Source organism: Anarrhichthys ocellatus, unplaced genomic scaffold (genome assembly GCF_004355925.1).
Source record: "Anarrhichthys ocellatus isolate YVR2014 unplaced genomic scaffold, GSC_Weel_1.0 scaffold63, whole genome shotgun sequence".
Taxonomy (NCBI): domain Eukaryota; kingdom Metazoa; phylum Chordata; class Actinopteri; order Perciformes; family Anarhichadidae; genus Anarrhichthys; species Anarrhichthys ocellatus.
The window spans coordinates 548,809-574,578 of record NW_022280093.1 but is presented as its reverse complement, the minus strand read 5'-3'; the positions used below and the strand labels follow the sequence as shown (position 1 = coordinate 574,578).

General features: G+C 44.5%; 1 protein-coding gene across 2 annotated transcripts in view; it reads right to left on the bottom strand.

Moving 5' to 3' along the window:
• odad2 (outer dynein arm docking complex subunit 2) overlaps positions 1-11,764 on the bottom strand; it is a 40,348-nt gene extending 28,584 nt beyond the window's left edge. The window contains exons 1-10 of one of the 2 annotated variants that reach the window (XM_031872420.1): positions 11,676-11,764; positions 10,323-10,552; positions 9,854-10,011; positions 9,329-9,515; positions 9,022-9,128; positions 8,356-8,492; positions 7,033-7,149; positions 2,179-2,396; positions 1,458-1,604; positions 351-504 (exon numbers count right to left, since the gene is read on the bottom strand). In XM_031872420.1, coding sequence (XP_031728280.1) covers positions 351-504; positions 1,458-1,604; positions 2,179-2,396; positions 7,033-7,149; positions 8,356-8,492; positions 9,022-9,128; positions 9,329-9,515; positions 9,854-10,011; positions 10,323-10,534 — 1,437 coding nt within the window. In that variant the 5' untranslated portion in view covers positions 10,535-10,552; positions 11,676-11,764. Of the gene's footprint in view, positions 1-350; positions 505-1,457; positions 1,605-2,178; positions 2,397-7,032; positions 7,150-8,355; positions 8,493-9,021; positions 9,129-9,328; positions 9,516-9,853; positions 10,012-10,322; positions 10,553-11,675 lie in introns of those variants that run through there. The other variant, XM_031872422.1, reaches the window with a different exon arrangement.
• Between the last annotated feature and the right edge of the window lie 14,006 nt (positions 11,765-25,770).

Genomic DNA, 25,770 nt, shown 5'->3' with positions numbered 1-25,770 from the left:
CTACGAAGCGCCGCTTAATAAAATATATGTACTTTATCTGATCTGACATCCTCTTTTTTTTACTGAGTGGCACCTAGATATGACTGAGGTTTGATTGGAAAATGATACCAGCTATTCAAAGTTTTCCTGCATTGCAGCTCTGAAGAGGTTTTTGAAATTTGAATACTGACCCGGGACAGCATCAAAACTGTTGAACAGACGACTGGAAAAGAGCATGGTCGTTACTGCTTCCTGTCAGCTGTGGCCTGCCGTAGCCCGCTGGTGTACGGCTCTCTGTACGAATCACTATTTTGGGGTTGCAATTCATCAAGAGGAAGGAAACAGTGGTGTGCCAGGTAACGTTCCCCTACCTTGAGGTACTTGACCAGTTTCTGGATCTGCCAGTATTCAGGAGGCAGGTCTGTGTTACTCTCTGCACGGCGCTCTGGCTGCTCCTCCTCCTCCTCACTCTCAGCTGAACTCTCGCTGAAAGCGTCCACTGGCACGGATGCTGCTGGGGTCTTACTGCAAAACAATACATAAAAAGATCAGATAATAGTGCACTTTCAACCGCAGATAACGATCCACAAAAGTGTGGGATAGTGTAACGAGTAAGACAATACATAACCGGACAAAAGGAGGGAGTATGATATTGTTAAATCCCTTTTCCGGTGTTTTTAATGGGAAAAACAGCATGGTCATCCCACACAACGAGACCATTAACGATTTTGAGATTCAAGTGTCAAGTTTGAACTTCCTCACAATCTAAGCAGCAGGAAAATAAAGATCGTAATATTGTCATGGGAGGACTGGAGCCGTCATCATCACATACAGAGGGCCATTGATGCAAACAGAAGTGCAGATGGCTTTTCCGAGCTGCTCGGGCCACTTGGATAACAGTATGCTGAAGGTCGGGAGCTGTGGAGCAATGAAATTTGGTATATACATATTCAGATGGGGCCGCTGAGAGACAGTTCCCATGTACGCACAAATAGCATTTCCAGGGGAGCGTAGTATCAGAAGGAGGCAGCCCGATACGAGGGAGAAACATGAGAAACACCAGACACCGAACGAGGCCTACGCTCTGTCCCGGGTGGTGTGCAATTCACATTCACTGTGACTGAGTGAATGAGCCCCGGGGGTCTGTACTGCGTGTAGGCTAACCGGTGAGCACCAAGGAATGCTATCGGTGAACAGTGGCTATGAGTGGATTTATGATGCTAGGAGCCTGTATGCATTGGCAGACGCAAGTGTGGAGACAGCTGAGGAGGTGTCGCTGCCAAGAGCCGGAGGAAGAAAAGACCTTTACACGGGTTCTTCGTCAGTACAATGGTTAGTGTGAATGCAGGTTACACTTTCAACAACAAAACTTGTAAAACGACACTTCCTAAATCTTGTATAGGTTACACCCCCCCCCCTGTAGAAAGTAGTAGAAAGTATTCCTTACAGATTCTGATAGACTGCTTTGGGACACTTACATTTTGTGGGAGGACTGGCGTCCAGGTATGGAGGACACAGAGAAGTCTGCTTTCATCTTGCCCTTGGCTCTTGCTCCCAGCTTTCTCTTCTGTATTTCACCAGACTTCTCTCCGGAGCTCTTACTCGCTTTCTTTTCCTCTGCTTCACTATAATGATGTGAAATAACGAGTCATTACGCCTGCTTCTATTTTGAAAATGGTTATTTTTCTAACATAATCATTATTTAACAATTCGTGACAAGGGTTCAGCGGGCATTTTATTTTTTTTTTTTTAAGCAATTGAGATACTTTTATCGTGAGCCAGTTTCTCCTCAAATGGGTATAGTTATCACAAGGTGCAGCTGCAACAGCTCAGCCCTCGCTAGATCTATTTATCGATCAAAGACCATATGTGACAGATCTTTTTGGGGATTGTTTCTAAGACTTTTTCCCAACATTTCTGTCTGTAATAGGGCAGAAAGGGTTTCCACCCTGTGAACGTATCCATTAACGTAATCATTGTGTAATCAGGAACACTTTCACTTGCCCTTAAAATATGAAAAACCATATAACGGTGTAATGTGCGACTGCTGGCAGACACGCCGAGCACATGTGACGGAGGCTTTGGCATCGCCGTCGTTTGAGGCTCATCTCCTCAACAAGAGGGCCCCCCCGCGCGCCCGGCACGCGGTAGCCTGAAGATATTTCAGGGCACATCTTAACGGGAGGAATCATCACATACCCGCACAGAGACCCGAGACCCAGATTCTTCCACCTCGGACATGGTTCATATTTCTTCCCGCCGCCCGCCTTGTTCGGCGCATGCTGTTGCCTCGCCTTCTCGTGCACATTCTTTTCCTGTTGCTCGTAAGACCTCTGGGGTTGGCCCTGTTCCTCCGCATCAACCGGTTCCACATGCTGGATCTTTTGCGTTGATGGAAGTTCTTGAACTGCAAAATCCTGTTGGTAAGTGGAAAAAGACAACGACCGGAGAGTGAGAGGGGGGGGACCTCTTTCAATTTGCACCGAAAGTCTAGCTGTGAGATGTACAATACATGATTGTTTGTAAAAATAAACGTTTGTGGCCCGGTTGTGCATTTCTCTGAATGATGCTTATTAAAAGTAAATACTCATTCTGAATGTATTTTCCACCCCCCCCTTCTGACACGATGCCTCTCTCTTCATTATGTGAGACACATTACATATTATTTCTCTGACAAAGTGTTTCACTCCAAGAACAGGCATATATTTAAAAAAAAAAACAGAGCAGTATCAGTGACACATGAAAAACATAAAATTCCCATAAAAGCCCTTTCTGAACAGTATGCGGACCTGCGTAACAATTTCCGTCTTTATTGAGGCTTTGGAGTAGAATAACACTTTGCCAATGCTTTACACAGAAGAGGTCCCCCTCTGTTAATTGGCCGAACAATATCAAAAAGTTTATTGTTTCTGTGCATTCCTCCACCTAAAACCTGGCAGCTTGGCACAGACAAAGCAGTGCCTTTGTGTCACGGTTATTCACTTCTGATTTGATTTTATTCTGACGTCTTGAAGGTCTTTGTACCAAACTTTACAACCTACATACGAATGCCAACAAGACACATATGAATGGTTTGCAGGCGGGAGAATTTTTAATCACAGACACCTGCTCAGCAGAAATAGCTTGTCATTTGTTATTAGGGGCTCAACCGTTTTTTAAAGGGCAGGGGAAAAGAATGAGGAGTTAAGTATTTATATGGCTCGTATCACCAAGCATGCCCGAAGACTTGTTTTTCATAAAACACAAAGTGACCTGCCATTGGAAACATACAAGTCAACTCACCGCAGAGCCACAGTCTGACTTTATTAGCCAAAGCGACCTTCTTTAATTCTACTGTATGGGACTCCATGCGCTCACACAGAGGGGAACATTCCTTGACATGCCACGGTAAAAAGTCCTAAGACAGGCGCCTCTCTGCTTCTGAAAACACTCCAGGCCTGGACAGAAATGCTTGGACGCCTACATTTGTAAACTCAAAAAAACATTTTAATAGCAGGTGATATTCAATCCCTGGCACTTTTCTTATTTCTTCCTAAAACATAAACTCCAACTATTTACATGTGCTTGTGGCTCGACTAGATCTAATTACTTGATCCGCACTGATGGAAAATCAGCCGGGCAGCAAATGTGAAGCCACCGGCCACAAAACATCTGTCAGTGGCGAGATTCAAGCGGCCTCTGCTGACTGATTATGACAGTGAGGCGGTCTATATTAATTTCAGGATGTGAATAACAAAAACAAATCTCCGAAACGCGAGGAGTTTTTTTCGCTCTTCAGTGAGCGTCTTGTGCATGCAAATACGCCGCATGTCCAATTCCCAATCACGCCGCCATGTCAAAACAAATCCACAACACCGAACAGAGAGGGCGAGTCTGCTTCCTCCCCGTGTTGCAGGCCTCGGCTCCTTTTGGCTCGTTTGATTGAGGCTGTCTAATCTAATAGAACTGTTCAAAAGAAAAAAAAGACCTGCTTCCTCACTTTGGAGTCGAGCAGATACGTTTGGAGATTAGGTGTTGTTATCTTTGGCTATCGCCTTCCACGTTTTGCAATCAGGGGAACTGAGCCGGAGTCGTGCGAGGTTGTGTTTCTGACGGACACCGCCCGCTGTCGCTCTCCCTGGAATTAAAACTGGAATGGATCATGTCCACGAGAGCGACCGCAATTACTTAATATCTCGGACGCGGGATGCACGTTTGCGCCGTCTGATTGCTGTCGTCAGCAATCAATCAAACGAGTTTCAAAGCGCTGCGTTTTCCCCCCGTTGACCCCCATCATGTGAGGGTGATTAGCTCGAGTGGAGGCAGGGAGAGTGAAACAACGTTTACGGGACACAGCGAGCCACATATCAAAGGAGTTTGAAGAATCCAGAAGAAAAAGATCTCGACAATGATTTGTGCCCCCACAAACTGGTTCGCAGCGATTTTTACTGCGGCTGTCCGTCATTTTTTTTAGATGGTTCAGACTCGAGGCATCACTCTTCACACAGTAGGGCTCGTAAAACATAAAAGCCTCAGTGTCTTTTTTTACACGCTTCAGCCTGGCCACTACTCATTGGTTTATTAAAGGCTTCACTAACCCCATCCCAGCTTACTGTACCACGGACCAATGGCAACTTCACAGATACAATGGAGGCGCTATTCCACTGTGTATGCTGTACAGTATACTCTTCGTGAAACTTCACAATCACTCCTTGTTCACTCAGTCACTATTCCCGCATGCTAGACACTCAATAGGTTAAGGGTCATTTTGTCCTGCATAAAATAAAGAGCGTAGCAATGTGGAATTGTCAGCTGAGAGTAGTAGTACATGGTAAATGGACTTGTACTTGTATAAAGCTTTTGAAGTCTTGCGACCACTTAAAGCACTACATGTAACACTACATCTGAGCCAATGCTCAATATAACACTAAAGCAACAGCTTTGTGCTGCATTTCAGACTAAATTAAAGCTGCATAATGCACAGCTTTCCTCATTTTGTATGATCAACCTGCCACATACATGCCATGCACACTACTTTATTTTCTTTCCATATGGTGCTTGGAGGGTAAATGTCGTGCACCATACAGTGAATAAGAAGTGATTTCGGACACAGCCTCCACGTTAGCAGTGCTTTAAGCTAAATTCTGATGTTTAGCAGATCAAATGTTCCGGTGGCTGATGGGAATGTCTTTACTTTTGCAGGTATTTGGTCATAAATCTACGAAGTCTTGACAGGCAAGTCAGACAAACGAGTCTGATCGAAATTGTTTTCTCTCCTGTGTTTATTACTTAAGAACAGGTGCAAAAATGCTTTGGCCAAGATATGTTTCAAAATAAGTTCCTCAACAAAAGAAATCATCTGTGAAGCAGGTGAAAAAAAATGTGTATAGTGTTTGTTGTTGCAATACTCATTTCGGCCACAAGAGGCTGAAGTGCGTCACAACCTCGTGCTCTAAATAGTTTTAAAAATAAATCATGTTTGCGTTCAGTTTTAATTTACATAACCTGGTAACACACAATATTGTCTTGTAATGTTTCTTAATACCTTGTGTTTAGCGTGCATGGAGAAATAAAAAAAACTCACCTGGAAGAAAAAATTTTCAAACAATCTGTCAAAAGGTTGTTTTTTAAACTGCTTTCACAGATGGAAAAAAAGCAACTCAGAAAAATGATCCGAGCAAAACTTTTTGTTCACTTGCCTCTCAGGGTTCCCGTAGAAATCAAAGTACAGGACAAATTAAAACGTTATAATACCATAAATATGGCACTGCATGGAAAGTCGGGGGGTCAATAAAGTCATAACTCCTCCTGAGGGGAACATGACATGTGGTCAAATCCACCTGGTAAATGTTGAGATATATACGGTATCACTGGATAAGTGAAAACTTGCAGGTGGCGTTCGATGAAAAGCCAGGAAATCACCAAAGGCAATAGGATTTAATCCTCTGGGGACCATGAATATGTGTTAAAACGAATGGCAATCCATCCAATAGTTGATGAGACATTGAAGTCTGGACCACCTGACCATCTATAATGCAGATATAGATGTTCAAAGAAAGTAATGCAAATGAATGGCTGTTAAAGACAACTTACATCAATGTACAGCAGTGATTGTATAAATGAATCCTTGGGACAATTCAATAAGCAGTTTTGTTTTGTAAAAAGCATTTCTGTTGTCTTCTGTACTGAAGGCATTTCTACTTACAGAATACTTCTGTGAAATCTTCTGGTTTTGAAAAAGCATTGAGAAAAATGCATCTCCGTGTCAATCCAGTTGACATCAGTAAATTCTATGAATCAGACAGTTATACTGTCGATTCTTTCTTTGAGAGCCAGATTACATTTTACACCTTCTGAATCATAATTACTCTATATTTCATTGAGAATGACATGATAGCAAATGGAAAACAAAAAATCTATACTACGATTCTTTAAAGACACGAGATCGATACGAAGCGGGCAGCGAGCGGAAGGTGGTCCGTAGATGTTTCGATGATGCCACATTTTCCAACAAAAATCAGCGTGAGCGAAGAAAAAAAAAAAAAAAAAAAAAAAGAGATCAGATTTTTAAATGATTAACAGATTTCTGGAGCACAGCTGGAATCTATTATTGAGGCGATTTGTTATGTCGTCAAATTACTAAAGCAGGAAATAGCACTACTGAATAAATCACGCGTTTTGCAGTGTCTGGAAATGAGCGCGGGTGTCTGTTTGTCTGTGCATGCGTGTGTGGGGTGGGGGGTGGGGGGTGACGGCGTGCTGTTTTGATGTTGGAACAAGGAGGAGGTCGGCTTCAGAAACTTTTCAGCACAGTGACAACCAGACACTAGCTCACTAGCGTGGAGCAGCACAGACACTGATTACACAATCCTCACTCTGTTTACGCATGTGAGTCACACGCCGTCAGCGATCAAATCACAGGTTTCGGAGAGAAGGACCTCGTTCGTGGGACAAAGACGCATTTCAACACCCACGTGTTCCCGGCTATGGGAGCTAAAACTCAAGGCTACGAAAAAAAAAAAGAGGCCTTAATGCGTTGATGTTAATTGCATCTGCCCTCGTGTTCCACTGTACCTGCTCGTTTGTGTTCCCGGCAAAATGTGGAGATGTGCTCTTCAGAAGAGTTCCCAGGTCCTCGTACGTATCACTCGCTCGCTCGTAGCCGCTCTCCTCCCCCTCCTGTTTTATGCCCTGTGAAAACACAGTGAAAAACAGCTTCATTAATTCTAAAAACCACAATTATAATTTACCCACATGTCGGCTGGAATAGCTGAGGGTTAGAAAGCTCGGAGTATCTCCAGGCAGCCTTTAGCGAGGAAGTGTAAAAACCATGTAAACCGCCGAATTAGGTTTAAGACACTGCTGCTCTTTGAGGTTTCATTTGCATCAATGTCACCCGTTTCGGGTTTGAGGTTGTAGTTTTTTCACCTCGGCTGAACCATTTCCAGGTGGAGAAACAAGAGGCAGGAGGCCTACGGCTTGTCAGCAATGTCAGGGAAGAGAGTGAAAGGTGCTGCAGCACGCAAAATCCTCTCTTAGAGATGATTGCAAACACATTCAGAGAGATTCCTGGAGTTTGGCAAGTATTTGGAAGCTCCGTATGCAATGGCACACTTTTTTTGGGGGGGGGGGCACCTAAATGCCAGATAGGAGATTTTCTTTTTACCCTACAAATTGAAGGTATACGTATTTATGAACATAATAGTTTGAGTTTGTCCCCTGATCATGAGTAGAAACACAAGCCTTACACAGAGATTATATTAAGAGACTTTTAACAGCATCAGAAAACATAAATAACTTAGACTTTGTTGTTGTCTAGTGATGGCTTATTTTGTATCGGCAAACTATTCTTCAACTTTTGTAACGTTATTGGTGATCTGCTCTTAGTGACTGCACAGGCCCAGTGGCTGAAGATGTTGGACGCTCTACATGATATTACTGGGTGTGGTTGTCTTGCAGACCCACTGCACTTTGTTTAAACACCGCATCCAGCTGGAACAATGTAAAGGAGGACTTACAAATGTCATAAGTGATTACTCTTCGTGAACTCAAGTCAGTTTTTAAGGATGTGGACAATAAAACTCTTGGGGAATGCCTTTGCTCCTAAATGTATTTTATTTCTTGTTTTTTTTATTTTGCTAGTTTTGGAAACATGTAATATAAACTAATATAGTTTAATCTACTGCAGGTTATAACACTGACTATGGATAAGTACCTCGTATAACCCCACTTTAAAACAGCCAAACTATGACTGACTGACTGTACAGTGATGGATCAGAAATTACTTTCCAGAAGGTAACCTCCATGAACATCTCCTCACACAGAAATAGGACGCAATATCGGGTTGACTGTTGCAGCTGATCCACAGTCCACAGTGCTTCATCTTCCTCATCTTACCCCGTTGAGAAAGACTCCAGCTGTGCTGCAGGTGATGTAGAGGGTCTCAGTGTCGCAGGGCTCGATCACAAGGTAACAAATCTCATTAAGGGCCTGTCTCCACGGAGGGGCGCGGCAGCCGTTTGAAAACACATAATCTAAAAGAAAAGCAAGGGAAAAAAAAAAGATGGCAGTTTGGAATAATCTCGCAGAAACCTTTATGTAAATGTAATGTAGCCTGACAGCAACAACACGTCTGTCTCCAAAGGAAGAAGGAAACAGAGAAAAACAGTGGAGCAAAACAGAGAAATCATCACAAGTGCCTGGGCCGCTAAAGAGGATGACGTGGCACAACGATGAGCACAGGTCTGAGAGGTAGTTTCACTTAGTAGTGAAACTATCATATTTTACGGCTGGTTGGGAGAGTATTTTCATCGACTTCATAGAATTCAACATGAGAAATGGGGACTTGCTTCCACCACTTGGTGTGCACATGCTTTGTGAGGCCTCAATGAATACGTGCACTGACTAACGACTTGGTAAACTGGAATCTGACAAGACATAATGACTTCTGCGGCGGCAGAACACAGACCTTTTTTTTTTTTTATGCTTTGGAATATCCAGCATTAGCGTTAATAGCAACGGCTTTCGTTGCAGCGCAGTGAAATGTGGGGAGATAATTCAAACCTGATGTGTATCGAACCGACTTCAACACCCTCTTTTCCCCCCCGCTGCAGAGCCGCTTCAACAGCTCCACTTCATTCTTCACCGTGCCGGGGTCCAGCCCGACTCGTCTATGATGAAAGTGCAGAAAAACAAAACAAAACAAACGTCCAATTTGTCTCATTCATTCACGGTTTCCCTTTTTGTCTAAACCCGCTGCTTCTTCCAATCAAAAACAAGCACATGTTGCTGGGAAACTGGTTAGGTCTTGAGTGGAAGTGGGGACAGCCGTGGAGGATGGATAGATGATGGAGAAGGAAGAAGCACCTACCCGTCTATCTCTTTGAGGCACTTGCTGAGGAGCTGGTTGTCCATATTTTGGAGCAGGAGGAACAGCTTGACCTTGCCTTGATCCTCCTCTTTGTCTTCCAGACTTAGCACATCTGTGTGGGCATCATGTTTCTCCAGGACGCTGGCAAAGCTGGGGCCAAGAATCTTAACCACGGGGTCTCTATTTTCTGAGTAATGAAAGAGGTTAGCCATAGCGAATCTTCAGATTCAGAGGCCGATCACCCAAGAATGAGACCTACAATTCAGTAGGCCTCATATGAGCTGTGTTTTTCCTCTTTTTTAAATGTTTTTTACTACATTAATCATGTATTCCCGTCATTAACTTATCTTTTTTTTGGCAGCAGCCCTAAACTAAATGCATATATGTAAAGAGTCACCAATGGCAGCATAATTGCGTGGTTGTAGACAAATAAATGAAGTCTGTGGGTTATGGAGGTATGTTGCTGGCTGGACTACTTAGGATGCAAATTGGATTCAAATCACCTCCTGTGGTCATCGTGCTTACTTTCGAGACATGCTTGAACCTCCTCCAGCTTCTTATCATCTGCCAGATGAACGAGTCTAGAGAGCTGGCTGAAGCTGCGCACATAAACAGTAGCAGGGGAGAGCTGCAACAATGGACGCCCTTCGCTGTCTTTCTCGTGGGACTGTACATCCAAGTCACTGAAACAAACAAACAAAAAAAACTTTTATCCATATTATTACTTTTTCATACTAGATTAAGTTTTTGTACTTCTCCGCTTCCAAGCTACGGGATGCAACGCACACACTGAAAGTCGACCAGAACTTCTGATGAAATAAAAAGGAATGTACTCAGTCTAACTGAAGCTGAAAAACAAATTAATTATAGTCTACTGCTTTGAGTAAAGCCAAGGTAAAATACATTTGGACACCATGGTGACAGCATATCCTGCACAGGCACGTAATACCGAAAGCAGCGGCCAACCAGCTGCCGGCCTCATGATTAGACCAACCTGATGTCATAGTCGGTTTTGAAATCAGATGCCACTAAAGTGGTACTCCACCGGAGAGGCTCCTCGAACACGTGCTCGGCCTCCTGTGGGTGTCGGGAGCTGAACTCCTCCACAAAGCGCAGGACCTCTTTCAACAAGGACTCGTTCATTGGCGTGAGCTCAAGTTTGCCAGAGCTGGTCCACTGGGCCGCCCTCGTCAGTGATGACCCCATGGCACCGGCTGGGATATTCTGAAAGTAAATATTACAAACATCTTAAACAGTGTGTGGCTGATGCTTCTTAACCTTACACTTTTGATAAATTTTGTGCTCGGGGTCCCATGTGGAGATACTAAGAAAAAAGGCATTTGTTTGATATATTTTCAAAGCTGAAACGATTAGTAAATGAATTGCTTCACAGACCGACATGAAATGAATCTGCAACTACTTTGATAATGCTTCTCAAGCTTGAGGATTTGCCATTTTTCTTTTCTCTTAGTGAATTGAATCATTTTGGGGGTTTGGACTGAAGTAGTAGGAATCTTCAGTAGCTCAAATGATGAATTGAGAAAATAATTGTCAGATGAATTCATAATAAAAAAAAGAATGATTTATAGCAGAACTATTACATTTTCTGTCAAAAATGAAACAAGCTGTGCTTAACATGTGTGTAATGTATGCTTATATACCATTAAGAAATGGCCTTTAATAGCATGTCGTACTAATATTTATGTGACAACTTAAACGCTGCTATGGTTTAAGATCTTCAAAATGGGTCAAAGAGCCATGAAAAGGTTTAGAAACTCAAAAATAGAATATCCTAAATCCTTAGGGCTTGTCAGTCAAGCATATTCTAACAAAACTATAACCCTATCACCCTATTTCACCCGGGCTTTTACCTTTAAGTAACTGTTGTGAGACAGGTGTTTTCTCACAGCACACCTGTGTGTTGAGAGAGCTGGTAACGGTATATAGAAGGGCTACACTCTGCATTTAAAGCGTAAATATGAAATAAATAAATAAAAACTAAAGTTAGCTATGATAACGTTATGTTCATGGTGAACATTTTAATGTTGGGAGTTGACAGTAACGTATTTACTTTAAATTAACTTCACGTTTTTCTAGTTATAGTGTTTGAATATTTGCGCACATTAAGTCCCTGTTTACGTTAATGTCAACGTTTAGCGTTATAGCCAACTGTTAGTTTACGTTATAGCTGTTAGCTTTACGCTTTAGCCCCGTTAGCACAGCTGATAAACAGCCTCCAGCTAACGTTACTACAACCCGTTACCACTTCCCCTCGTCAATAACACACGCAGTACATGTTTCTACCATGATTTGATACGTTTACACATCTACATTAGAGCAAACTTACAGAGTATTTTCGAGCTTCTTTTCTATTTCAAAACTTTTACCGACAGTTTGCCCTCATAGGTATCCATGGAAACCACACATCCACACAGCTTCATCCGCCTCCATTGGCTGTTGCTACGATACAACCAAATAAAACGGAAAGCGAGTTGGGTCAAAAATGACCAAAGCCAAACTTTGAAATATCTAAATGTAAACGAAACCGTATAACTAACATGAGTTATTTAATAACCCACTAGGTGTAACTTAACACGTGCAATGTGGTGCAATGCAACACAGAAACTCTACCTTTACTGTGTTGTACTGTGTTTCTTTTCTTTTTTTTAGACTGTTTGGAAAGTAGCATATTGATTCATGGATTGATTTGTTACATGCACATACAATGTGTACAGTCAAATGCAGGGTGGGTGGAAAATATATGTTAGGAATACAAATACAAATATATAAAAATTATAAATATATGTGCACTAACAGCAATTGCAATCTACCTGTGTGAAGTCTAACTTTGGACGTGCAGGTGTTTGGACTTGCAAGCCCAGAAATTCTAAAATGTCAAGTTAAACGTTGTCATAATAATAAAAATCCCTGTTTGCTTTCCTTTTGGAGTGTCCACATGACCGCGTATTTGAGAGCCTATTTCCTCTCTCAGTACTGGTTTGGCAGTGTCCTGCAGACAAACATTGGCTGGTGAACACTGTCTATTTGTGTGGATACTCTCTGTTTAGACACAGAATATGAGTTTACTCAGTTCAAAGTTAATAAGCCTTATTCTTGACATGGAAAGGCAAAGGTAAATAAAAGCCACCAATGCAGACATCTGAATGTTCAAATAGCAATACCTATAATCTCTCTTTCACATGTAAAATGAGCACAACATTTCCCGAAATATCCATTTAAAGTGGATGAGGACAGCAACTTTACATGGTGGCATATAATGAGAATCATTTGCAAGTACGATAAAGGCAATGCTAAATGGAAGGCAGCTTGTGTGATACCCAGGGGCATCGTTAGGCCTATTTTAGGGGGGCTGAAGCCCCCCTAAAATGTTCTTCAGCCCCCCCAAATAATTTGGCATTATTGGATATAAAAAAAAAAAAAACATTTCTTTTTTTTTTGGTGATGTCATTAAATTAAACTATTGTTTCTCACATGGACAAGTTATTTATAAATCTAACATGCTACATCTGTGTATGCGTTCTGGTTTGTATGTTTTCTCCCCCTTCAAATTACAATCCAACAGCCCATCATCATACTTAACGATATAAAGTTGACACTGTCAGGTCCATTCTCCATCCATTGTGTGCGGTCCCTTTAAGAATTAGGATTTGGGAGTGACGCGGATATGAAAGCTAGTTTATCCGTCTTTCCTTTACAAGCAGGAAAATTATTTCTCTCTTTGTTTGAGAAAAGTTCATATTTGTGTTGTCAAATTTCACTATGACCCTGAAATTCTGTCTCTTGTGTTGTCATATACTGAATGCAAGCAAAACTACAGAGCAAAATCACACTCTTTCTGATTGAACCAATCTATGCACTGTCTGAAACAATGGATATCCACGGCCCCAAATGGGCCCCAAAAAAAATTGCCGCGCACTGTGCGCGCAAACATGCCACTCCCCTTGGGGCTAAGCCCCCCCTTTCTTTGAATCCTAGAAACGCCCCTGGTGATACCAAGCATTCTCCCAGATACATGACGTCTTTTCAGTCGGTGATTAAATCCCTTCCCTCTTAAAGAACAAATGTGTGTCCTTATTGTTCTAGCAGCTGCCCACCTACGATGTCCTGAGGCTGACCCGAGAGAAAAGGTGTCTCATGGCCCGATGAAAACCACTGATTTCCTCTGGTACTTGCTTCGTCTGGCACACTGTCCGTCAGGAGCGCCAGTGGCGCGGAGACCTATCCCTTTCAGCCTGGCGTGCCTAGCGGCACAGCAGGTGGAACTACTTTGTCTCCTAAACCGTTGGGTTAAGTTGGACTGAGCCTGCGTGTAAATCAATCACCAAGGATCCCCCAGGGAGTGAGGAGAAGTAGTAGCTCATCTCTAGCATCAAGAGAGATGCCTCTGGATGTTGTTGTTGTTAGAGGAGCGGATTTATGAGTTTGCCCCCCCCCCCCCCCCATTTCAGGTATTTTATTTGGAACAAGGGGGAAAGCTGTCTCCTCTAAATTAAGAAGCATTGAGAATCTGCCTGGGGCTGGGGGGGGGGGGGGGGGGGGGCTGAAGGCAAGTGGAACTCAGACACAGACAGACGTAAAGTATATGTGCATCTGCGTGTGTCCCAGTTTCCCCGACTGTGAAGCAGTGAAGAACAAAGCGCAGTAGAGGAAAAAGAAAAGGGAAGGAAAGCAGGATAAACAAGGGTCTTAATACATCTAACCCGCGGCCTCATTAGGGAGCCCAATTGCTGTTCGTTAACAGGGAGTAAATGAAACGTCCTCCCCAGCCTGGGCCTTTCACAAAGTAAAACAAATAAGCTCCCAGCTCAAGAAGCACCTGCTCGCTCTTTAGATGTCCTCTGACTCAAACTTAATACGGCATAATAAACACAACTGCTCGCCGTGCTTTTTCTCCAATGCTTGAGTTCAGTCGCTGATTGAACTGCACGGAAACCCCGCTGATGACACACTGAGAAAAGGTACCGACCCGGCCTCTGTACACATGGACATCGTGATTGCATCCGTTCGCAAGTGTGTCCAAATCTCCACAACACTCCATTAACACTCAGAGTAAACACACACAAAAGCTGTGCGTGAGTAGCAAGTAGTGATGATGAGGGGGGGGACGTGCCGACTACTGTTCCTGTTCCTGGTATGAAAGGAGCTGGAGAGCGTATCTCCTGTATTTTTCTTTAACCCCTGCTTTCATGCATGGCTTCACATCCTCCAAAGAGGTCTGATGTTTGTACAGGCTTTGCGTCAAATCTGGTTCAGTGCGCCTCGTGGCCGTGCGGTCGAAGCAAGAGACAAGGAAACGGGCGACACCGGGTTCTAAAATAGAGAACAGTAAAAGGGACGCTAACAAGAGGCCATGACCACATCCCCTTGGTTGTAAAAAAGCTCCAGGATCCTGCCTGTCATTTCCCATAATCCTCTGTGTTTTTAGGCACGGAAAAGAGCGGGATTCAGCTTTGTGATGGACAAGAAGCTTCAAGTCCCGCCGTATGACTTCCTTCAAAGGAGCTCTATAGGTCACGGCTGACAAGGTTATCTTTGCTTTCCCCTTTTTCTAATCTGACTGACAACAATGAGGGCATTCCGCCGTTACAAGTAATTGCCTGGTTTATTGATTGTTTAATTAGGCACTAGCTAAAGAGGCCAATGGAAACTCAAACTGTAAAGAGCGATAACGGAAGCAGAGACATTAGTGCCAAAGAAAACCAAACCTAGTTATTCCTAATGCACACACAGCATGAGAAATATCTCCACATTAACCAATCACTGTGTTGTGTTTTTTTTTAAAGATTTGTTCTTTGGCATTACTGCTTTATTTGTAAGACAGACGGACAGGAAAGGCATGGCAGAGAGATCATCACTGTGTTATCCATCAAAATGAAGCAATCTTGGTTTGTTTGGTCTGACCAGAAAAATGGAGATAATGAAATGTGTCAAATTGTCCTAAACGCTGGATGCAATATGTTCACGACAGGAAAATTAATCAAAATCTGTTCTAAATGAGTCTCGGCAAACAAAACCTGATACTGCTGGGAATATTTCTTTTATACAACGATATCATTGCTTGAGCTTCTTATGGACATAAACCTGCAATTGTGGTTTTCAAATACTGTGTACAGTATGTATTTCAAGTGGCAATCGCTTAGTGCCAGTGCTTTCTTTGGAGTGGACGGACGCTCGCCAAATATAGAAGTAACTCAAGATTTATAGCCATGGTGCTTTCTGGGGCAAACCAATGACAACGTCTACAGCTACATGACTTAAAACACATTTTGTTTGTTTTGGTTGCAGTTCTGCAAGGCGACACATGGCTCCTGTCGGGGAATCATCGAGGCACTCTCCAGGAGCTTTTATGTGTTTCCAGAAAAGCTGAGTAAGCACATGTGACCACAAAACATATCTTAGAGAGAGAAAAAAATCATATTACCATGAACTGGAATAACCCCAGCTCCTCTTGACCGGCTGATACAGTGTATGCTTTAAAACTGCAGGTCGTTATTTAACATAGGAAGCCATGTTAACGACATCACATTTCAAGGCTGGTGAGCTGAGTTGGTTAGTGCAGTGCTTACAGTTTTATGGTTGTAGATGCAACCCCTGTATTGACCAATTGGAAGCCTTTTGTTTTCTAGAGATTTTGCACCAAGTGGAAACACATACAGAACACGTAATTCAGAGTAGCTGATTAAAGCTCCACATCGGCAGCAAACACCCTGCAGCGCAGTACAAACGAAACAACCTGGGGTTTCATAGAAGTTATGATTGCGTCATACCAGGCATGCGTACTACTGCCCCCCCCCCCCTCTCAGCTTTCACATTATTGATGTTGTTACGTTATCATCTACGCGACAGTTGCAAGATCCTAAGTCTGAGTCGTCCTTTTGCTTTCTAATGATTTCCATTTGGAGAGTATGCCAAGAACGCTTTATCACACACACTTTAACAAAGGACTGACTGACTCTTGGTGCTTTTATAGCTCATTTCAATATTAATATGATGACATCTACCGTATGTTGCATGCATTTATGTCTTGTGCATCTATTGTATGATATGTATTGGTCGTATCCACCACTGCTTGGAAACCATATTGCCCTCCCGGAGCGTTTAAAGAATACCCAAAGCCCTCTCTGCAAGACAAGGCCACAACATTAGGAAACACTTTAGTTGATATCTCATTGATGTTGTGCAAATTCACCAAGAAAATAGCAATTACGTCACCAAAAAATCAATGGACATTCTCATGTCTGGGGCCCCACTTTGCCTGGTTAGTAATGTGGCCTTGGGGTGTTGGACGCTGATTATATACAGTAATAACAACATTGCGGGTTCAAGTTCGGTCAGGGACAATGCGGCGTGTCATTCCTCCTCTTTCTTCCCTCATGTCACCTCTCTATCCGCGATCAAAATAAAAGCAATAACGCCCAAACAATCACTTGAAAAAGCAAATGTGAAAGCCGTCTTTCGCCTGGTTCAGGTGAGGATACGTTGGCCCCACCTTGACCCGTTTACTAGATAAAGGCCTCTAAATACCCTTGAGCTGGCAAAATCCGCTCTGCCAGACCGATCGCGTTGCCTCCGCTCCCCCTTCCACTCGCCCCGGAGATAGCAGCTGGTTCTACTCTTTCAAGACGTTCAGCGTGCTGAAAATAAATAAAAAACACAGATCTACCCTCTCTTTTCTTCCTCCCTTCACCTCCTTGCTCCTCTGTCTCCCTCGCTTCATCTCCAACAGCGTAATTGTTATTTTGAAAGCGCGGTCTGAGAGGCCGTCCAGGTTTTTGGCGCTGCCTCACTCACTAATGCTCGGGGAGCCGTAATACAGTTTGACTTTCGCCGTATAACCTCTCCAGAAAGACATCAGGGGCCCTTTGTTCTTTCCCTCCCCTGTCTCAGGGTGACGAGAGAGCTGAGGTAGCAGCTAAAAAACAGGCAAGCGGGCAAAGCGAGGGGTAATGAAGAGCCAGGAGGGAGAGGAGAGGAGAGGAGTGAGTGGTGGGACGTTCTTTTTTCCTCTTTTTTTTGGGGAAAGGGAGCGAAGACGAACACGTGGGTGAAAAGAGCGGACCGAGATGAAGATAGATGTTGAGTGGAAGATGGAAATGGAAAAGCTGGGGGACGTGGGTGGTGGAGAGAGGGTGGGAACAGACGAAGAGGGCGACTTGTTAAATGTGGTGAGAGGTGAACGAGAGAAGAGGCCGGTCCCTAATGTCCTCCCGTCATTAGAGACGAGGTGCTGCTGGAGACCTTTGTGTTGGTGCAGCTCCAGCGTTGGCGCCGCCAGGCCAATCAGGAAAAGAAAGAAAGACAGAGACAGGAATATTGCTATTTGGAAATAATCAGACGTCCCCCGTGAAAGTAGAAAAAGAGACTTCCTTGTGAACAGACAAATGCAATTTAGGGAGGACTCTTTGCCCGGAGACAACTCTGTTGTTCATCACATCATTTATTTTGAGCACAGAACCAGTACACCTCTGTCACTGCTCTGTGTAGTCTTTGTTGTCCTTTTATTCATTTTATATCCAATTAAAGTCATTTTAAAATCTAATTTTGCCCCTGTCTTTGTGTGCTATTTATATGTAGTTCATTTTGGTTCCGTAATAAACATATGATCTAAATCTTGTGACCACCTCAATTAAAGCCATATTTACTTAGGACCTGCCCTTTTTCACATTGCTCTACTGCTTTCATAGTTAGAGGCCTGGGGAGATACAATTATACAGGAAAAAATGAATATATGGCCCACTTGAAGTAATCTTCAATGATTATGCTTATTTGCTTTTTTTGTCGAGGGTTAATATAAGATAATTATTAGTCCCACAGCGGGGAAATTTGCAGAGAATTAGATTAGAGGACCCAATACAACTTTCATGTCTGTTTCTAAAATGTGTATTTAATGCACAGATGGTATCATCCTTCATCTCACTCTCGGCAAGAGAGTTCATTAATACATTTTCCAAAAGTAATTGTTCAAAAAAATTTGCATTCATATGTAGAACCTGTAGGCAACAGGACAAGATTTTTTTGGCATCGGAAACGTTCTGGTTTCCGTTTGTAGTCCGAGTAGCATCGACCAATCCCGTTCCAGCGGGCTTTGGTTGAATACAGGTTAACGGTGCGGAGAGCAAAATGACCTATCTTTTTGTGATAATTTTGCTTTTTATTGGTCTAAAATGAGTTTGTCAACTGGTTACTTTTGAAACACTCCGGCAGCACATGTTGTCTCTTAGCTCCAACCCCAGTCTCGCATCTAAAGTTGCTAAAAGGACTGTAAACAATGAGCAGCACACAGCAAAGGAAGCTTTGGACCTGGATATCTGCTGGCTTCACTGGAACTCCAGTAATATAGCCCCTTGCATACAATTATACTTCTTTTTGCAACCAGAGGAGTCGCCCCCTGATGGCCATTAGAGAGAATGCAATTTTAAGGCACTTACGCATTGGCTTCACTTTTCAGGACCGGAGGTTGCCGCCTGGTTAAGAGATCGTATCGTATGTAACACAAGGAATCCCGACCAAGAGGTTTGAGAACGCCGGTCTTGAACATGTTTTGTCTGTTGGAGAAAGTCAGCGCAGAGCAGACGGGTGGGTAAATGTGGAGTGTATCACTTTTACAAGGTGGAAGAAAATGTTGAGGCCAATTTGTGTCCAATGTGAATGTTAAAAGTTTGGGAGACCTGTCTGAACTTTCACCATGCCGAATTCCAAGACACGCCTGACCGTCACTTGGCCTTTCCCTCGTGCGCATCAGCCAACCTCATACTGTGATTAACAGGCAGCCACAGCAGGAGTATACACAGCCCAGTGAGTCCAGCATCAGCTGGCTGACAGGGTGGCCTGCAGTGTCATCGGACATGACTGACGACTGTCTTCGGTCGACCCCATGAGCCATCAGTGGAGGGACGCCTTGGACGTTGACCGCAGATGTACAATATCGTGTTTGGTTTATTTCTGTGTAGCTGACCGTGTTACTGCACGGGAAGAGCGTTTTACAGGGAAAAGATTTTTTTTTACTGGCAAACGGTAAAACGCACTTAACTCTAAAGTAGCCGAGGAGCTCTAGTGTAATTAATCAGCGTCAAATATGGGCCGATGCAAGAGACGTTTGTTTCGTTTGAGCTTGTGCCAAAGAGTTACAGATTTCAAGATCATAATATTTTGTTAATTCAGTAAAGTTGTTGCCAGTAGCATCAGTAGAGAAAGTCCTATTTGAGTACTTTTAATACGTGACACGATATTTTCAGGACCATTAAATGCCTTGTATAACTCAACATTTTGGCATATCCTCTTTCCGGTCTTTGGCAACAGTTTGGGGAAGTTATTGCAGGAGCTGGAATGTATATGATCCAACAGGCATAGCTTGAGCATCAGGTAATCGCTATCACTTGCCTATTGTTGTCAAACAGTAGCCTTGTGGAGCACTCAAAGAGAAGGACAGCTGCACTTAGGGAGTGTGCTGGTTAGCCCCTTTGAAGCTTACAAATTCTGGAAATACAATATGTTTCTGTAAGTTTTCAATAAGCCACGAAAAAGGCAGTCAAAGTCGGTGCTGTTCCAATGTTAACAATGTAGTCTAATCACAAAGCTCCGAGGACTAATCAGTCTGTCTTTGGCCTGCGTGTGAGCTCTGCTATTGCTCTGCTGCACAGGCTGGGATTGGGGGGGGGGGGGGGGGGGGGGGGGGGGGGGGGGGGGGGGGGGGGGGGGGGGGTTGTCTCGCGGCGGGAGCCTTTCTTGAGGGCTGCAGAGCGGTCAGAGTGCCAGGCGGCCAGACTCTGTACTGTGGGTATTTCCTCCTTTCAGATGGCTCCAGTTAAAGGGGCGCTCCGTTCTCTCAACCTCCTGGCTGGCTGCACACCAGCGCCTGTGGAGCATCACTCATTAGGGCCCGTTTTCCGCAGCCAAAACCTCAGCTGCTCCCTAAGCCGCTGCAGCACCACTCCCCGCCATCAACACCTGTGAGCATGTCACACACACAGGCTCTGGCTGAGTGGCTGGGATGAGCTCCCGTCTGCTCTCCCGCCTCCAGACTCCGACTAACTAGGCCCTAAGCATCTCTTTCCATTCCTGACGCCACTCCCGCTTCGACCTCACGCTGCGTTTCCTCAAAAACGCCTCACAGTTCTGAAAGCCGTCGCACTCGAGTGTAAAACTAACTGTTTATAGTTAGCAAAAGGGGACCCGTTTTATGGGTTGTTTGCATTAGGGCCCTGTTTCTTTCATGCGAGTGCACGGTGGCTTTGACAGTTTAACATGTTGCGTGGAGCAGGTCTGTCCTCCGTCCACCAGGTCGGGCCTAGACAGCGCCTGGTAGCCCATGTCTCCTGTCTACTCAACACATAATATATTGGAAATGCCACAGGCCCGGTTCCTTGCAGGACCTAAGGCTCTTTATTGGAAATTACGTCACCTCGTAAAGGGACATGACCCATTACAAAATCACGCTGTTTCTTGCTATGCCTCCTCTGCAAAAAAAACAACAAAAAAAAAAGTCTCTCTCCCTGCTTTCATTTGGTCCCTGTTTCTATCCTCCCAGCCTTGATTTTGTTTGTTTTTTTATCCTTCTCTCGGATCACGTGAGTTCTCATCGTAGAAACGGCACACAGCGAGTGCCAGCCCCACTGTGCTCTTCCACCTACCTAGCCAATCAAAAAGAGGATGACAACATGTCAAAACACGACATGTGGATTGTGAAGGTTCAGGGGCCAGGCCATGGTCTTTTAGGCTGTGGGAACAAGCTAAGCGTTACATCTGCGATTGTCATGATCAGGGTTGAGGCCCCGTCAGCCCAGCGTGCTGTTGATACAGAGGTGCCAAGAGCTCCTAACATGTCGCCGTGTTTCCCAGAACATGGCGATAACAACGTGGTGTCTGCTTGTCTGTTACAAGACCTTCGCGTGCAGCGTGAAGCCACATCAGCGAAAAGATATACATTCACTCAACCTCTGGGGCTTCATGGTAGCGCTTGTTGCATTCACGAACACGGCTTGTTATGTGTCCCTCTGTTTTCTTAAACGTGGAGATTCATAATGTGGTGACGTGTAGCCTTGTGGAGCTAATCAAACCCTATGTCCTCACATTTCTGTGGGGAATCCAACATTTCATTCTTATTAGCTCACATATGTTGTCAAGACCACACATGTACTTCATGTTATATTTGGCAATCAAGGCTATTACGCAAAAGCCATAAAGGCTGCACACCTGCACAAAGGACCAAATATTAGATTTAGAGTAAATCCCAATGCCTACGCCATTTGAGTTGGATAAAGAAGAGCCGTTACCTCACTGTAGGTTGAGGGTGAAAGCGTCAATACATCACAATAAGTTACCCAATTGTTACTCTGTCTTCGTGACATTGTTAAGTGCATGTGAATGTAGTTTGGTTTCATTTGTCTAGTTTTTGAGCTCTCTCTCTCTCTCTCTCTCTCAACATGTTCTGTCGATTATACAAATAGTAGTATATTAATAGTAAGAGTAAAGGCCCGGTCACACCAGAACGTTGCACATTATGGTGATATAGGCAATGCTAGAAGCTTGCTAATGTATACAGACTAGCTCACCGTGCTGGTTGGTGAACTTCTGTAGCTCGGGAGCTAACACGCTAGGCAGCTGGGAACCGGCTAGCGTTAGCCAGACACAAGCATGGTCACAAAGGCACCGAGTCTGTTCGCATGTCGCTAACAGTACAATACGTTCCTGCCTCATTACAGTCAAAAAACATAACTTTGTTGGTTTTAACAAAGAAAGGTTAAATAAAAGTGAATGGTGCAACACTGCTAATAAGCTACAACACAACAGCCTCCTCCATTTTTGCCATAATATAATAATAATTAAGCCATCCTAAATGTTGGTGTGACCGAGGATGCACGGGCCACCGTTTATGGAAAAAGATGTTGCATTAGTCATTAAGATTTTTTTCATCAACTTTGAGAGCACTACATACAAAATTCCATTCACCTCTCAGACTCGGAAATGCTAAACATCTTATGAACAACGTTAAGCCGACAGTGGTGAGGTCAGCACAGGTAGGGTTATACTATACTCAATCATCAACTATTAACCCCAAAACAGAAATGGTCCACACTAATCTCTCTGCCGTCCTTTTTAGTTTCAGGGGCCTGTCAGTCACATCTGAGGTCCTGCACAGAGCAATGAGCTTCTCAGGTATCTTGGAGGTCCTGTGCTTCAGTCCCTGTGGTGTAGCTGCCGTCACATGGAGGTAACTCTAGCAGACTCAATATTAATGACCAATGACCAGGGCCTCCTTGTAATCCACTTACCGTCATTACACAGGGTCAGCGTGGCTACTGCTGCTGGGCTCTCATACCCCAGCTGGACGCACTGCCGCATTCCATTTGAGTGGCGTATAGTTGGAAGATGGAGAAACACTGTTTTGCTACTTACATTTGCATGTATTGGGTTTTACAAAGTTGCGCAAAGCCATTCCAATGGCAGCGCTGCTGGAAACCTACGAGGATAATGCAGACTATTGAAAGAATGCGTCATTGCAATGAAAAACAGACACATTTGGAAAGCAGGTACATTTTTTTTTTTTTTTGCCTTTCTCACTCACCCTAACAAGGGGAAATCATGGCAGTGTTGGGACTAATTTGTAGCACACCGAGGAAGGTCCTGACCTCCAGAGTGCTCCAACTTTAAAGATGACAGTTCAGAGTCTGTGTAATTAAAGCTGCTTCGATAGAGGCCAACAAGGCTCGGGGGAAGGCCGTGGAGAAAGTTTAAGAAAATACAGGTGGACAGCTCCGAACTCCTCCAACATAGTCAACGCCTTTGTGCAACCTCGGCCCCCGTATGCTGCTTTAGCTCCACATGTCAGAGGAATTTTTTTTTTTAGCGCAACGGACCCTCCAGATGAACTTTTACCCCTTGGTCTCGCTCTCAAAATGTGGACGCGGAGACGAGTTAACCTGCACAGCCCCAGCGGGCAGCGTGTAAACACGTCAACCCGCATTAATGACCACGGCTGTTGGACCGAGCGTGTTATGATTGCCACATATTCTCATCAGGGTGAAAAAGGCGTTTTCTGGCCCGCGGAGGAATGAAGGGCATCCCCTGTTCACTCCCCCTCTACGTTACAGTTCTTAAAGTCCTGTAATTGAGAAATACAGCTCAAGGTAATGTGCCCCGAAGACCTTTGCCTACAGACATGAGGTAATGGTGGAGGCTAATTCGGCTGAGGAGACAGGGTGGGCGGAAGCTCCTGGCCTAAAGCCCCATTAGTCTACAGAAGTCTCCCTCTGGTCAAGGGCATTTACCCGGGGATGAGGAAAACAGAGCGGCATCGCTGGCTCGCTCCTACGGTAAAGCCGCGGTGATGGACTGAGTCACCACATGAAAGGCTGGGCAAGGGCAGGATGGCGGAACGCCGAGAGAAAGTGAAGCGAGAGGCTCCATAAGAAAGGCCTATTCAGGATGAGCGCTTATGAAAATGATGAGAGATCTCAGCGGGAGCATGGGTCCCCCCTTCCTTCTTACCTCGCCTACCCTCTTCTGATGCTGAAGACAATTTGTCTTGCTACACGGGCGGGACTTATCACATGGAGTCTCGTTTCAGGATATTGGCCCTGACGCTGTAATTTGAACGCAGTAAATCTAAATGATTGCAGCATATATCGTAAGGCGAGACTTGGGACGTTTCGCTTTAATGGTTTCCGAAATGTGTCAAGTGGACATAGCGGGAACCGCTCTGACATGTCGCTGGGCCCGGGACAGGACGGGATTTCGGACTTTTCCACGACTTAATCCCACCTTGTTCGTCTACTGGGCCCACTTCTCCTCCTGCCTCGGCCCCCGCTTGTCTAGCTCTGGGCCCTCAGCTCCCAAACAATGGGTTCAGTTAATAAAGGATTTATGGACGTAAAAATAAATACATCAAAAGGGCAAGAAAGAGACCGATTCATGAGACATTACTGCAACGTTAATCCACGGGATCTGAGATAAAAGCCGAACTTCGCTCACAATAAATCCTCAGATTCCCAAACGATTATAGTTGTCGGACCAAAAGGGGGTGGGGGGGTTAGACAGGAGGGCAGGTCTTTGATTCGGTGAGCGCCAGTGTTCATGTCTGAGCTGTGGAAGCCATCGCTTGGCCTTAACTCACATGGCAGCTCACTCTTCAAGAGATGACGGAGGAAGATGAATAGAGAGAATGAGGGATTTCTTATCTTAAATCAGTCAGGGGCTGCAGGCAAACTTTTATACAACGATATGAAGATTTATGAGAGTGTCTTTTTTTCTTTTCTTTTGCTACTACTTACTGTAGGGCAGTGGCATTTACCGTTCCGTTTTATCCATCATATATGCACAGGCACAAATGTACACACATAGTATATTTCAGTATTACATCATAACTCAGCGAAAGTACCTTGGCATATGTGACCGATTCCTCTCGTTATCCGTGTCGGGAGAAACCTAATCTGCGAACACGTGTTTCTGTCGTCCCCATTTTTAAGGAGAATAAAGCACAGCGTCCGGGCTCCCATCGCTCTTGACAGCAGCGTGGGCTACTTGAAGCGCAGACTGAAGACACGTCAAGGAACCAGGAAGCAAAACAGCACGTCCGTTACCAACTGCGATGACGGTGAATCAGGCGCTCATCGTTCGTTAACAGGAACAGGTCTCGGGAGTCCAGGGAGCGTCACTCCCCTTTTAGGGCGACTGGAGAGCTATCAAAACATAACTCGACACACTTGGAGCCAAATAAGCGCATGGGAAACCATACAGTGTGTGACGTACTAGGTGAAGACAAACTTGAGTGTAAGGGGTTGAAGCGAGGACTGAAGAATACTCAAAATACCGGAGAGGGAACCAGCTACATCGGCTCCTTCGAGTCTGAGACTGGGACACCTTTACTCTAGAGATCCCTGGCAGAAAAAGAAAGGTCGTAAACCCTGGTCCGCCCTTTGGTGTGACGACGTGAGAGGAAACGGGCTCCATTTACACTCACTTAGAACCTTCAGAATGTCCCTGTCCACGCATTCCCTCGACCGCCAAACTACCCAGGACAAGGCAAGTGTGGCGTCCGCCTCGTGCTGAACATGCTTGAAGGGGGAAACCTTTCTCACTCACTAAACTTGCCTGAGATCAGAGGGCATGATGAGACACATACGTACAGCTGGCAGCCTTCCAGTCCACCCCCCCATCACTCTGTTATTCCAATTAAGAAGAAAGACAGAGTGAGAGAAAGACCTGAAGAGAGATCAAGACGTGGAATAATAACGGGTTCTTCTCTTTCGGACTGAGACTGAGTGAGTGCCGTTACCTTCTCCTGACCTTGCCGTGCCACCGCCTGCTCCTCAACCTCACTGCATCCTTATCCGCCCCCCCTCCCCCTCTCCACACAGCCATCAAAGTTAACACAGCGGAAATGTGAAGGTTAGGCAACCTGATTTGGACCGGTGGGGGATTTT